Source organism: Corvus cornix, chromosome 26, assembly GCF_000738735.6.
Source record: "Corvus cornix cornix isolate S_Up_H32 chromosome 26, ASM73873v5, whole genome shotgun sequence".
NCBI classification, from domain to species: domain Eukaryota; kingdom Metazoa; phylum Chordata; class Aves; order Passeriformes; family Corvidae; genus Corvus; species Corvus cornix.
Genome location: NC_046354.1, coordinates 1951387 through 1963100, shown reverse-complemented (window position 1 = coordinate 1963100; position 11714 = coordinate 1951387). Strand labels below are relative to the sequence as shown.

Genomic DNA, 11714 nt, shown 5'->3' with positions numbered 1-11714 from the left:
CCCATCCCATCCCATCCCATCCCATCCCATCCCATCCCATCCCACCTGGCAGCTCCCGGGGCACCGGGACTTTGCCCAGGCTCAGCTGGCCGCCCTCGGAGCGGCTTTGAGCGCTCCCGAGTTTCTCAGCGGCTCGGGAAGCACGCGGGGAATGCGCGGCGGGGGGCCGAGCGCGGTGACCCCCCCCCGGCCGCAGCCTGGTGGGACAAGGGGTGGCATTCCGGGCATAGCCCTGCTGCGCCCTGGGAGGGAGGAGGCGCGGAAGGGCTCCGATTAACCCGACTGGAAACGGGAAATGGTTGCGGAGCAGTGAAATGGATTTCCACGGCGCAGCGGGGGAAGGGGGTGAAGGGAAAGGGTGGAGAGGCAGCCAAAACCCGGAGATATTCCCCAAATCTAAACCCACCCCGGTCCAGGAATGTGCGGGCGGCGCTGGGACAGGGGGCTGCCCACAGTGGGGAGGGGAGAAGGGGTTCGTGATCCCCCACTGCCCCACTTCCATCACAGCTTTCCCTGAATTTTGGGCTCTGCTGGTCCAGTAGCTGTTCAGCCTCAAAATCCAGCTGGTCCCACTCCCGGGGGTGCTGAGCCCCCACATCAGGGATGCGCCCAGTCCCAGTTCAGTACCACAGAGCGCTGGGGAAGCACCAGTTAAACCCAGTTTGAGGAGGGGCTGAGCGCACAGAGTTGTTCCACCCTGCAGGACGTGTCTGAGCTCACCCACCCTCACCTGGGCCGGAGCACGGCCCCATCCCAGCGGGAAAGGAACAGGGACAGGGGCAGGAGCCTGGCCCGGGCAGCCCCTCCCTCACCCCCAGCAATCAAGGTGACAACTCAGCTTTACCATTTGCTTTTAATTTAAAGTTTTGCTCCAGCCCGTGCTGTAGGAGGGAGGGAAAACGCCCGCACGCCCCTGGAGAGGGGAAAGGGCCAGCGAGCACACGCGGCAATAGTGCAAGGGAGCCATGGGACACCGGGGCACAGCCACCTCCCCAGAAACACCCCTGGGAGGCCGCTGTGCAGCCGGACACCTCCCGTGCTGCTGCCCTCCACAGCAGCTTGGACAGAGGCAATAAATCAATAAATAAAGAGCCGGTGCCTCTCCAAAGGCACCTTTTTTTTCTTCTTTTTCTCTTTTTTTTTTTTTTTTTCCACATGCCACTGAGTTGTCGGCGTCACAGCCTTCCTCAGCCCGGGCTTTCGGCCACATCCAGTTCGGGTTTCTCAGCACTCAGGAGAGGGCAGAGCCGTGGCCTGGGCGCTTTGGCCACCAGCACCTCCCAAAGCCCAGCCCACGGGCAGCACCTTTGAGCCCTCCCAGCACCCTGCTACATCTCCAGCTTGTTTGAGGTATATCACCCGCCCCCTCCATTACCTTGTGCAGCCAAAAAACAGTGCAAAGAAAACAAAAATGGCCCCCCTCAACCCCTTGCTTTCATCCCCGCCATGAGATGAGCCTGTTTAAGAGGGGAGGACGGCGGCGAGGCACCTCCGGGACCCCCCAGCCCCTCCTCGGGGGTCACTCTGGGCTCTTTGGTCCATTAAATGTCCTGGCCCTGGGGCACCCCCCACCACCACCGAGGCTGCCAAATAAATCCGTGGGACGTGGATCAGCAGCACCAGCAGCCCCGGGGAAGGCAGGGAGGGCTCAGCCCCCTCCCCAAAATGCACCACCCCGGGCGAGCCCTGCGGGGAGGGAGGTGGCCTCAGCTCAGCTTCACCCCGACGGCCACAGCGCGCCGGTAGAGCTCGGTGACATTGTCACAGCCCGCCAGGGACGCTCTGCTCTCCGCCAAGGGGCTGCGGCAGTGGGTGACAGTCCAGCGGCGCAGCCGCCGCCCTTCCTCCCGCTCCTCCTCCTCCTCCAGCCGCAGGAGGCTGTCGGCGGACACGCAGCCCCGCATGGCCCCGGCGCCGGGGGGGCCGCGGGCGGGCAGGTCCAGCTGGTCGAAGGACTCGGTGGACAGGATGCTGTCCTCGCTGACGGCGCTGGCCGGCCGGGCGCGGGGGCCCTGCGGCAGCGGCACCTCGCTGAAGCCCCCGAAGCCCCTCCCGGGGGGGGTCCCCGGCTCGGCGCTGCCCGAGGAGAATTTCCCGTTGTGCTTGAGGATTCCTTTCCTGCGGGCTGGGAGCCCCTGCGGGCCCCGCGCCGGGGAGGGCGGCTCGGCAAACACGCTCTCGTCCAGGTCCAAGCTGCCCGCGTCCAGCACATCCCCGGACTCGCAGCACTCCAGGGACGAGTAGTACCCCGACTCCCTGGCCGAGGGCTTCTTCAGGATTCCCTTCTTGGGCATGGCCGCGGGCGCCGCTCCCGTGCCGGTGCCGCGGGGCACCATTCCAGAGGACAGGACCCGGGAGAGCCCCGCGGGGACCCCCTCCCCATCCTCTTGCCGGCGGGGGGCCGGGGCCGGGCACCTTCTGCTCACAGGAGTTCCTCTTCTTCAGGATGCCCTTGGGCCGCTTGAGGATGGACTTGGAGGGGTTCTCGGGGCCCGCGGGCGGCTCCTGCAGCGCGTGGGAGACGTCGTTCTCCTTCTTGGACTTCTTGAGGGAGCGCTGCCGCTCCAGGGCCACGCCGGGGATGTGCTGCTTCAGGAAGCAGCGCACCTTGGAGCCGTTCTCCAGCAGCGGCCGGGACGAGCGGCCCAGCCACTCGGCCACCGTGGCCAGCGGGGATTCGCTCTCCCGCAGCAGCTCCTGCTCGCCCAGAGGCATCTTGTAGCCCCAGTTGACCCACCAGTGCGTGGCGATGTCCTCGATGGTGGCCCGGCGCTCCGGGTTCACCATCAGCATCCACCGGATCAGCCCGCAGGCATCTGGGGAAGGGACAGATCAGGCACGGGAGGGGACACGGGGATGGGGGACACACAGGGGGATGGGGGCGGCCCTACCTGAGAGCTTCGTGGGCTCCCGGTAGTCCCCGCTCGTGATCTGCTTGACCAGAGTCTTGTAGTCGTGGCCATCGAAGGGCATCGTGCCGTGGACCAGGATGTAGAGGAGGACGCCCAGGGACCAGCTGTCCACCTGGGAAAGGGACAGAGGAGCCTGGAGGGGACAGCAGGACTGGGCTGTCCTGATCCCCATCCTGCCACAGTCTCATCAGGGCTCCCAGGATGGCAGCAGCCACAGGAGGGGACAGGGCATGGGGCAGGAGCTCAGCACATGCACCCACCCCGCAGTGCCCGGGCTCAGGGGTCCCGTTATCCCAAAAACCCCCAGAGCGATTCCCACGCCTGGCAGGGAGGCACAACCAACCTCGGGGCCCTTGTAGGGCCGGCCGTTGATGATCTCGGGGGACGCGTACAGGGGGCTGCCGCAGTAGGTCTGCAGGAGTTTGTCCTGCTGGAAAACGTTGGACAGCCCGAAATCTGCAATCTGGGGGGACAAACACGGCTGTCATCCAGCGGCAAAGTTCCCTTTCCCAAAGTTCCCTTTCCCAAAGTTCCCAAGGCTGAAAGTTTCCCTGGACCTCTCCAGGGATGAGCCTTTGGTTCTGAACCCCCTCCGGGGGCACCTCCAGCCTGGTTTTCCACCCCAAGGTTGCTCCTGTTGCTCTCTGCCTCCCAAAAGCCTCATCCCAGCCACGGCAGCGGCTGCCCTGCGGCCCTGGCAGTGGGAGTAGAGTGGGAAGATGAGGCTGGAAGGGCTTCCAGGCTCTCCTCCAGCTCATTCCCAGGCACCCCAGGCTGTGCCTTGCACAGGTACTCATTATCCTCATTACGGCTGTCACCTCACACCGAGCAGGAGCTTCTGTGGCTGCCCGCGAGCTCCATTGCAAAATCATCCCTGCTGGAGATAAACCCCGCAGCCCGTTATCAGTGACCGCAGGGATCTCCGGCCGAGGCCGCCCCGTGCCCTTCCTCCCTGGCAGAAAGCATCACTCGGGGCCCCTGGAGCTGGGATTTCCTGGCTGGCACGCACAGAAACCAGGAAAAGAGCTCTTCTCATCCACCCAGCGTTGATCTGGGTGCGCAGACTTTGCCCCCTTATCAGCAGGCAGATATCACTTACGGCTTTGCCAGATCTGCCAGGCTCTGTTTTTCCCAGGCAAACCGCATTCCCAGGCAGTGCCAGAGCTCCGGGAAGCCCTGAGGGGACTGAGGTGCTGTGGTCACCCCTTGTCCCTCCACGCTGGGCAGCTCCCCTCGGGTGACCCCCGAGCGCGGCCAGGCCGTGCCAGCCCCTCACCTTGATGTTCCCGTTGGCATCCAGCAGGATGTTCTCCAGCTTCAGGTCCCGGTGGACGATCCCGTTCTGTGGGAAGGGCGGGAGAGCCGGGGTTAATTCGCGGAGGGTTTGAGGGAGGGGAAGTCCGGCACACCGGGAGGGAGGTCACTGCCGGTCAGGGCGCGGCGAGCAGGGCAGAGGAGCCGCGCACAGCGCTGGGTGTGGCCCGGGTGCCACCAGGTCTGGCTCTGCTCGGCAGCAGGAGCAGGGAGGTGCCTGCACCAGGTGCCACCCTGGGCTCCTCCATTGTCCCCAGCACCTGGTGCCAGCCCCACCAGGGCACAGCTCCTGCTTGGCCAGGGCATGCTGCGCCCAGCTGAGCGAGACCCCGATGTGCCTTGGGGTCAGGAGCTGCCCTGCCAGCCCCTGCTCCCACCGAGGACTGAGGCACAGCCTTGGAGCATCCTCCTGGGAGACCCTGGTCCTGCCAGGGCATCATCCCACAGCCCCGGGGAGGGTCCTGCAGCTTCACGTTCCCGTCAGGAGCAGGACAGGTGACCCAGGGCTTGGCTTCCAGCCCCGCGGGCAGCCTGGGCGTCTCCGTCTGGTTGGGTGGCAGGGGAGGTGACACCTCCCAGGCCGGGTTAGTCACCCCACACCGCAGCAGCCGAGGCCAGGACCTCCCAAAAGCTGCCGGGGCACTGCCACACCCTTCAGACAAAGGCAGCATTAACCCTTCTCCTGGGAAAGGCGCAGAGCCACGAGCTCCTCTCACCGTCCGCGGGGCTGCATCCCTCCCCAGCCCTCTGCTGCAGGGGCGGAGCTCTCAGGAGCCCATCCAGCCGCTCTCCCGCCGGGAAAGCACCGGGAAAGCGTCGGGAAGCGCGGTGCCAGCCCACCTTGTGGCAGTAGTAGACGGCGGACACGACCTGGCGGAAGAAGTGCCGCGCCTCCTGCTCCGAGAGCCGCTGCCGCTCGCTGATGTAGTCGTACAGGTCCCCTTTGCTGGCGTATTCCATCACGATGACGATCTTGCTGCTGTTCTCAAACACTGCGGGACGTGGGGAAGGGTTAGGAGGGATCCTCGGGACTGTGGGAATGCTCATTAGGACATCGCTGTTAACGAGCAGCTGAAGCCCTGATTGACCCTAACGCTGCCCACCCCAATCGCTGCCCTCAGCCTTGGCCTAAACAGGGACCTGCAGGTCAGGGGAGCCACCAGAGCTGTCACCCACATCCCCCAGTGCCACCGGGGCTGCTGGCCCAGCAGCTGTGCCACCACCGAGGCTCTGCCACCACCGGCTCTGCCACCACCGAGGCTCTGCCACCACCGGGGTGACTCAGGCGTGCGGCTCTTTGCTGGAATCCCCCTCCAGGGGGGAAGGCGACAGCGCTGGCACCGCCAGTGACCTTCCTGCCTGTTCCCACTGCTCCCAAAAAAGGCTCTGGCTGGAGCCAGGAGCCGGAGCGTTTTCTTCCTGTTTGCAGAAAGCCACCTCGGTGTTTTTGAATTCCAGCCGCCGGTGTGACTCAGCCCTCGCAAACACGGCGGAGGAGCTGCCAGCCCGCTCGCTTTTGTTTGGAGGACAAAAGGGCTCTGGAGCCCTCCCAAGCGCCGGGAGCAGGGGCAGAGCAGGTTCCAGCCCAAGGACTCGGTGTCTGCAAAGCCTGACCCACCTGCGGATTTGGGCTGAGCCCGGTTCTGGTTGGACCTGGAGGAATATCCCTTGGGTTATCCCAACCCCCGCCGGTAGCAAAGCCCGGCCCTGGCCATAAAGCCAAGCCCGGCAGCACCAGGAACTCTCCCAGCACTCTGTGGTTTGGTTTTCCAGTGCCCCGGGGGAGGGAATGAGGAGGACTCCAGGACTGAGATTAAATCCTGCCTCGGGCTCAGAGTGGATCCACGGAGATCCCAAATTCTCCGGGATGAGCGTCCGCCACAGCCACACACAGCCCCTGCTCCGCAGCACAGCTCAGCCTCCCTCCACAGCCCCACCGAGGCTTCCAGCTCCCAAAATCCACATGTGGAGCTGGATTCCCTGTCTGGGAGGGAGGGACGGCACAGGAAGGGCTATTTCTGGAGCAGGTATTTCCCCTCGGCGGGGAAAGCACAGCCCGGGAGCATCTGCTTTCCCTGCTGAGTCACCGGGAACGGGAGCCAGGTCCTGGAAGGGAGGAGAGGGCCGGGCTGAACCCACCCAGCCGGGCAAACCCACTCCAAGGCCCCCCCCCCCGCCCGTTCAGGAGGCTCCGATCATGGATGCAGCTGGAAAAGGGAGGGGAGCAGAGGCCTCACCTTCGTGCACAGCGATGATGTGGGGGTGGTTGAGGGAGGACATGATCTCAATCTCCCTCCGGATGTGGACAAGGTCCTGCTCATCCTTGATTTTGTCTTTCCGGATGGATTTGATGGCCACCTGCGGATGAGCACAGAGGGGGCTGTGAATTCCCAAAGCAAGAAATTCCCCGCTCCCTATTTTAGGAAGGGGCTCACAACCAAGATCCCAACCACCCAGCTTCCCCACGTGCCGTATCCAGGAGCTGAGCAGCGCAGCTCCATGGAAACAGCTCTGGGAAAAGCGAATTTGATCGATTTGGGATTTATCCTTCCCAGTTCCTGCTGCTGCACGCACGGGAGAAGCTCCCCCCGAGGAATACCCGTGCCAGCTCCTCGTTTTGGGGGGCTCCCCGAGCCTCCTCCCGCAGGTAGCGCAGCTCTGCTCCTCATTTTTGGGCTTTGCATGGATTTTATGCCGCCGCTGGAGCACGGCCAGGTGCAGGAATGCGCCCTGCACACATGACTCGGGAGATAACCACAACAACAACAGCCCGTTCCTGGGCTCAGGAAAGGGGGAACAAAACCCCACACCTCGCGTTTTGTGTGCCCCTAAGCCACTTTATTTCTAGGAGTAAGAGAAAGTTGGGATTCAAAAGTAGATCCCCGCTCAGAACGGGGTGGGAGACCCGGCTTTTTCCAGCCTTTCCTTTGGGTTTTCAAGCTCTCCTCCACAAGGAGGTTGAGAAAGGGGAGGAGAACGAGGAGTAGGTGCCGGAGAATAGATGCCTTCTAATCCCCTTTCAAAGGAGCTGTGGGCACACAATGCGTTCCCAGGGCTGAATTTACAACTGAATCCAGCAGAACCTTTCATTTTTTTTTCCCCCCTCTTTTCCCCTCCCAGACAAGAATGCGGAACAGCTTTAATCCCGCCAAGGGACCCCCGCGCCGGTCTCCCAGCAACGGCGAGAGGGGCCACAGACCCCTGCCGGCCCCAGCTGCCCGCACGGGGACCTTCCTGCTGCTCCGAGGGATGCTCAGCCTCGTGTCCCTGCGATTTAGGGGCGCTGGAAGCCTCGCTCCTCAAAACCCAGCCTTGCTAAGCCAGGCCTGTGGCAGCAGGCATGGAACCAGCGAGATCTCGGCAGGGAGAAGCCCCTGAAAGGGGGGCTTGGGTGGGCACTGAAGTCCCATTTTGGCCCCAAATCCCATTTTTATGGCACTGAACCACCTCAGGCAGCACCAGCCAGAGCAGGAATTGCTCCTGGAGGATCTGGGCAGGGTGGACTCTGGCCGGGGGAGGTTCAATAACCGCGGCCCAAGTTTCTGCAGAAAGCAATACTGAAAGCGTTCAACGCTTCTGGGAAGCCCAGCCAGGTTTTCGTTCCCCTGACCTTTGTTTAACAGGTTAAATTTTAACAATTTTTTTCGCTGCTGCCCCAGTTACGTGACCCCTGCAGAGCCTCCCTGCAGCCAGCCAGCCTCCCAGACTCCTTCTGGCTCACTCCTTCCATCCCCCTGCTAGCGCCTGGCACCCAGCCCAGCACCCTCAGGAGTTTGGGGGGCTCACAGAGCATTTCCTTTGTGCCCCCCACACCCCCAAAATTCTGAGCCAGGGCTCAGGGCAAGAGCCACAGTCCACGGAAAGATGGAGCAGCTCCAAGAGATGCCTCCGGCTGGATCGAGCAGTGCTGGATCCTCACCGTGATCCCAAAATCAGTGACCTCCAGGCAGATGCAGCCATCCCATCCTCCCCCAGCGGGGCCAGGCAGCAGCTTCGTTCCCAAACTTTCCCTGCCCAAGAGGGCTGGGAGCAGAGGATGTCCCCTGGAGACAGGACAGCAGCCTCGGGGACAGGCGGTGCCACAGCCCCACCGGGAGAGTCCCCTGCAGGGGAACAGCCGCAAGGAATCCCACTGGAGCCTTCCTTGGGAGCCCAGGGAGCTCGGGAGCGCTTTCCAAGGCAAAAAAAAGCTTTTAATTAAAAGTTTTTTGGGGGCAGAACAGGTATTTTCAGCAGCTGCTGAAAAATGCATTAAGCTACAACCCCAGGCAGCGCTTCAGAAGTTGTTCCAGACTGCGAGGGCAGCATTTCGTGCTCCATGAAATATGGATTAAAATCCACCCTGGAACAGCCCAGGCTTCGCCCCTTCCTGGAGATCAAAAGAAGCTCTGGAATATTCCAGGTGCTGCCTTCTCCTGTCACCAGCACGGGCCCCTAAATTACGTTTGTGACACCGAGGAGAGTCCCACGGGAGGTCCCCCGGTTGTGTTTGGCTTGGCTGTGGGCCAGGGATCGGGAGCCAGGCTGGGAAAAACTCCAGGCTGGGAGGGAAAGAAAGAGCGTGGAGGCTGCCCCGCAAACAGGTGCGGTTTGCAGCACCACGGTGCTGGATATTCAACCCTGAGCACAGAGGGGGAAAAGGAGGAAGGAGAAAAAAAAAGGGGGAAGGAGGAAAAAAAAAGGGGGGGAGGAAAAAAAAAGGGGGAAGGAGGAAAAAAAAAAGGGGGAAGGAGGAAAAAAAAAAAGGGGGAAGGGGGAAAAAAAAAGGGGGAAGGGGGAAAAAAAAGGGGAGGGAAGGGGAAGGGGAGAGGGGAAGGGGAAAAAAAGGGGGAAGGGGGAAAAAAAAAAAAAAAAGGGGGGAAGGGGGAAAAGGGAAAAAACCAGAACGAACAAAAAAGGGAAGGAAAAAATAAAAAGGAAGGAAAAAATAAAAAGGAAGGAAAAAATAAAAAGGAAGGAAAAAGAACCAGCAGCTCCCTCCCCACCCGATGTGATATTGTGGGGATTTTTGCAAGGATTGGGAAAGGCAATGCTCAGCAGGAACATCGCTTCAGATAAAGGATTTCTAGCCAGAAAAAAGGGTGGGTTTTTTTTTTCCAGACAAATAATTCATGGAAGTCCCAAACCATCCTCCAGCTGCAGGAGCCTGGAATTTCCTGTCACCTTCCCACCAAATCAGCCTGCTCTGAGCCCAGGTATTTTAAAATTCAGAGAGGAACAAGAAATCCGGGCAGTAAAACGAGATGGTTCAACACTCAGCGCCTCTGTCAGAGGCAATTCCCGATTCGCCAGAGGCAAAATCCTTGCGGATGGAGCAGCTCCAGCTTTTCAGCCCGAGCCGGTGCCGTGGGATGCCCACAGCCCACGAGGGGTCCCTGCCCTCACACCTGCGGGGTTGGGAAGTGAAAGCCACTTAGGGAAGGAGCGAACAACAGCCGAGCTCGGGATAAGGCTCGGGATTAAAGAGGCCCGGAAATGCTGAGTGCTGCAGAAAAGAGTTTGTGGGAAGAGGAGACATTTGTGGTTTAGGGCTCGTGTTCCTTCACCAGGCCGGGGAGGTGCTGGTGGCAGAGCCTCTGATTATCTGCGGCGGTGATTGAGGGCTCCGTGGCCTGTGGGTTGAATTTGCATGATAAAAGAGCGATGCCAGAGCCGGTCCTGAGGGGCTTCCGCAGCCCGGCGAGTTTTGGGGCAGAGAACTGAGATTTCTGAGCTGCGGCTCTCTCAGGTGCGGGCAGGGAAAGCCAAATTTTCTCGCCCCTGCCGAGGGGAGGGATCCTTCCCGCTCTGTGGGTGGAAGCTGCATTTCAAGGCCCTGATTATGCAGCAAACCAGCGGCTTCTCCCGGCTCGGACGGGAGATCTGCCGTGGGATCTGATTTCATTAAGAGCCGTGGTGTTACACAAGGAAACCTCGCGAATTCCCAGCTCTTCCCCTGGCGTGTCCCCGTGGGATGTCGCTGATCCCATCTCACGCCCTGCTCAGCCCCTGGCAGGGCCAGTCCTGCCGCTCGCAGCTCGCCCCCTGCTCAGGCCGGCCTGCGAGGGTCTTTTTGGGTCCCTCCCACCCCTCGGGGCTGGGAAATCACGGCCAAGTTGGAATCCTTGCAGATTCCCACAGGACAGAGCAGCACCCGGCGCTCCCGGGGGTTCAATCCCCTTTTCCCTGAGGAAAGCTGCGCCCTGCGCGGAGCCGTGCCTCGCACGGAGCCTCTTTCTCCCGCGGGCTGGCGTGAGTCAGGATTTTGGGCTGAGCCCGGCTGAGCTCTGGGTGCCCCACACCGTGTGAAAGCCAACAGCAAACCCGGCCCGCACTCAGGGTGAGAGGAAGGGAAAAACCCTTCAGACTCGAGTGCGGTGTTTGCTTTGGCGGCCGCGTCCCCGCCCGCTCCTTCCCCCAGGAAGCCCGACCGCGGTCAAGTGGGCGAGAGGAGCTGCAGCCCCCCGAGAGGAGGGGGGCGAGATCCCCTCCGGGCTACCCCCGGCCCCACGGGGAAGGCAGAGCCGCAGCCTCCCGCACGCTGCGGAGGAGCGGGGCCCGGGGAAGGCTGCGCCGAGCCGGTTACCGGCTGCGGAGAGCCGGGGCCGGGGGATGCGGCGGGGACGCGATGCTCGGAGCGGGGGATGCTCGGGGTCCCGCTCCGGGGCACCGTGAGGATGGGAGGTGGAGGGGGAGAACCGGAGGGGGAGGCACCGGCGCCGGGCTGCGGGAAGCGGGGGGTGCTCAGGGACCGCCGAAACACGGCGGGGATGCAGCGGGGACAGGGAGGGACGCACCGGCCGGGGGGATGCAGGGGCGACGGCGAGGATGCAGCGGGCCGGGAGGATGCTCGGGGACCCCGCACGGTGAGGATGCCCCGGGGCGATCCTTACCAGCTTCCCGGATCGCTCCCGGGCTTTCTTCACCTTCCCGTAGGTGCCTTTCCCCAGCGTTTCCAGGAACTCGTAGCGGTGCTTGAGGTTGTGCTTGTGGTGGTGCCGCTTCACCGCCTGCTTCTTCATCGGTGGCCGCGGCGACTTGATGAGCCCCTCGGCCAGCGAGGCGGCCAGCGCAGAACCAGAACCGGAACCGGTGCCGGGCCCCGCCGCCCGCTCCATTCCGATCCCGGCTCCGGCTCCGCCGCCGCCCGGCGCGTCCCGGCCCGTCCCGGCCGATAAATGCGGCGGCCCCGGCGGCCGCGCCCCCCGCGCCCATTGGCGGCTGCCGGCGGCCGCCCCGCCCGGGGCCGGGACCGGGGAGGGGGAGCCCGGGCTGCGGGGAGACCCCACGGGCAGCGCTGGGAGCGGGGAACCCACGGGGAGCGGTTGGGGGGAGACCCAGGGACCAGCGGGCACGGGGCAGCCACGAACTGGGGGTAAGGGAGGGGATGTGGAGAGGGGGGCAGGAGGAATCCAGGGACAAGGGAGAGAGGCAGAGGACAAAGGGGGACACGGGGGTGGCTCCAGGATGGAGGGAGACGAGGATTTTCCAGGGCATGATGCAGGGAGA

The 11714-nt window shown here is 62.9% G+C and overlaps 1 protein-coding gene across 1 annotated transcript; it reads right to left on the bottom strand.

Annotated features, from left to right (window-relative positions):
• Positions 1-834: 834 nt before the first annotated feature.
• Positions 835-11361, bottom strand: NUAK2 (NUAK family kinase 2). Its single transcript, XM_039565430.1, is given in 8 exon segments — positions 835-2397; positions 2399-2816; positions 2892-3024; positions 3256-3375; positions 4189-4254; positions 5067-5218; positions 6464-6584; positions 11099-11361. Coding segments are annotated over 8 exon segments (1926 nt in total). The 5' UTR covers positions 11324-11361; the 3' UTR covers positions 835-1706.
• Between the last annotated feature and the right edge of the window lie 353 nt (positions 11362-11714).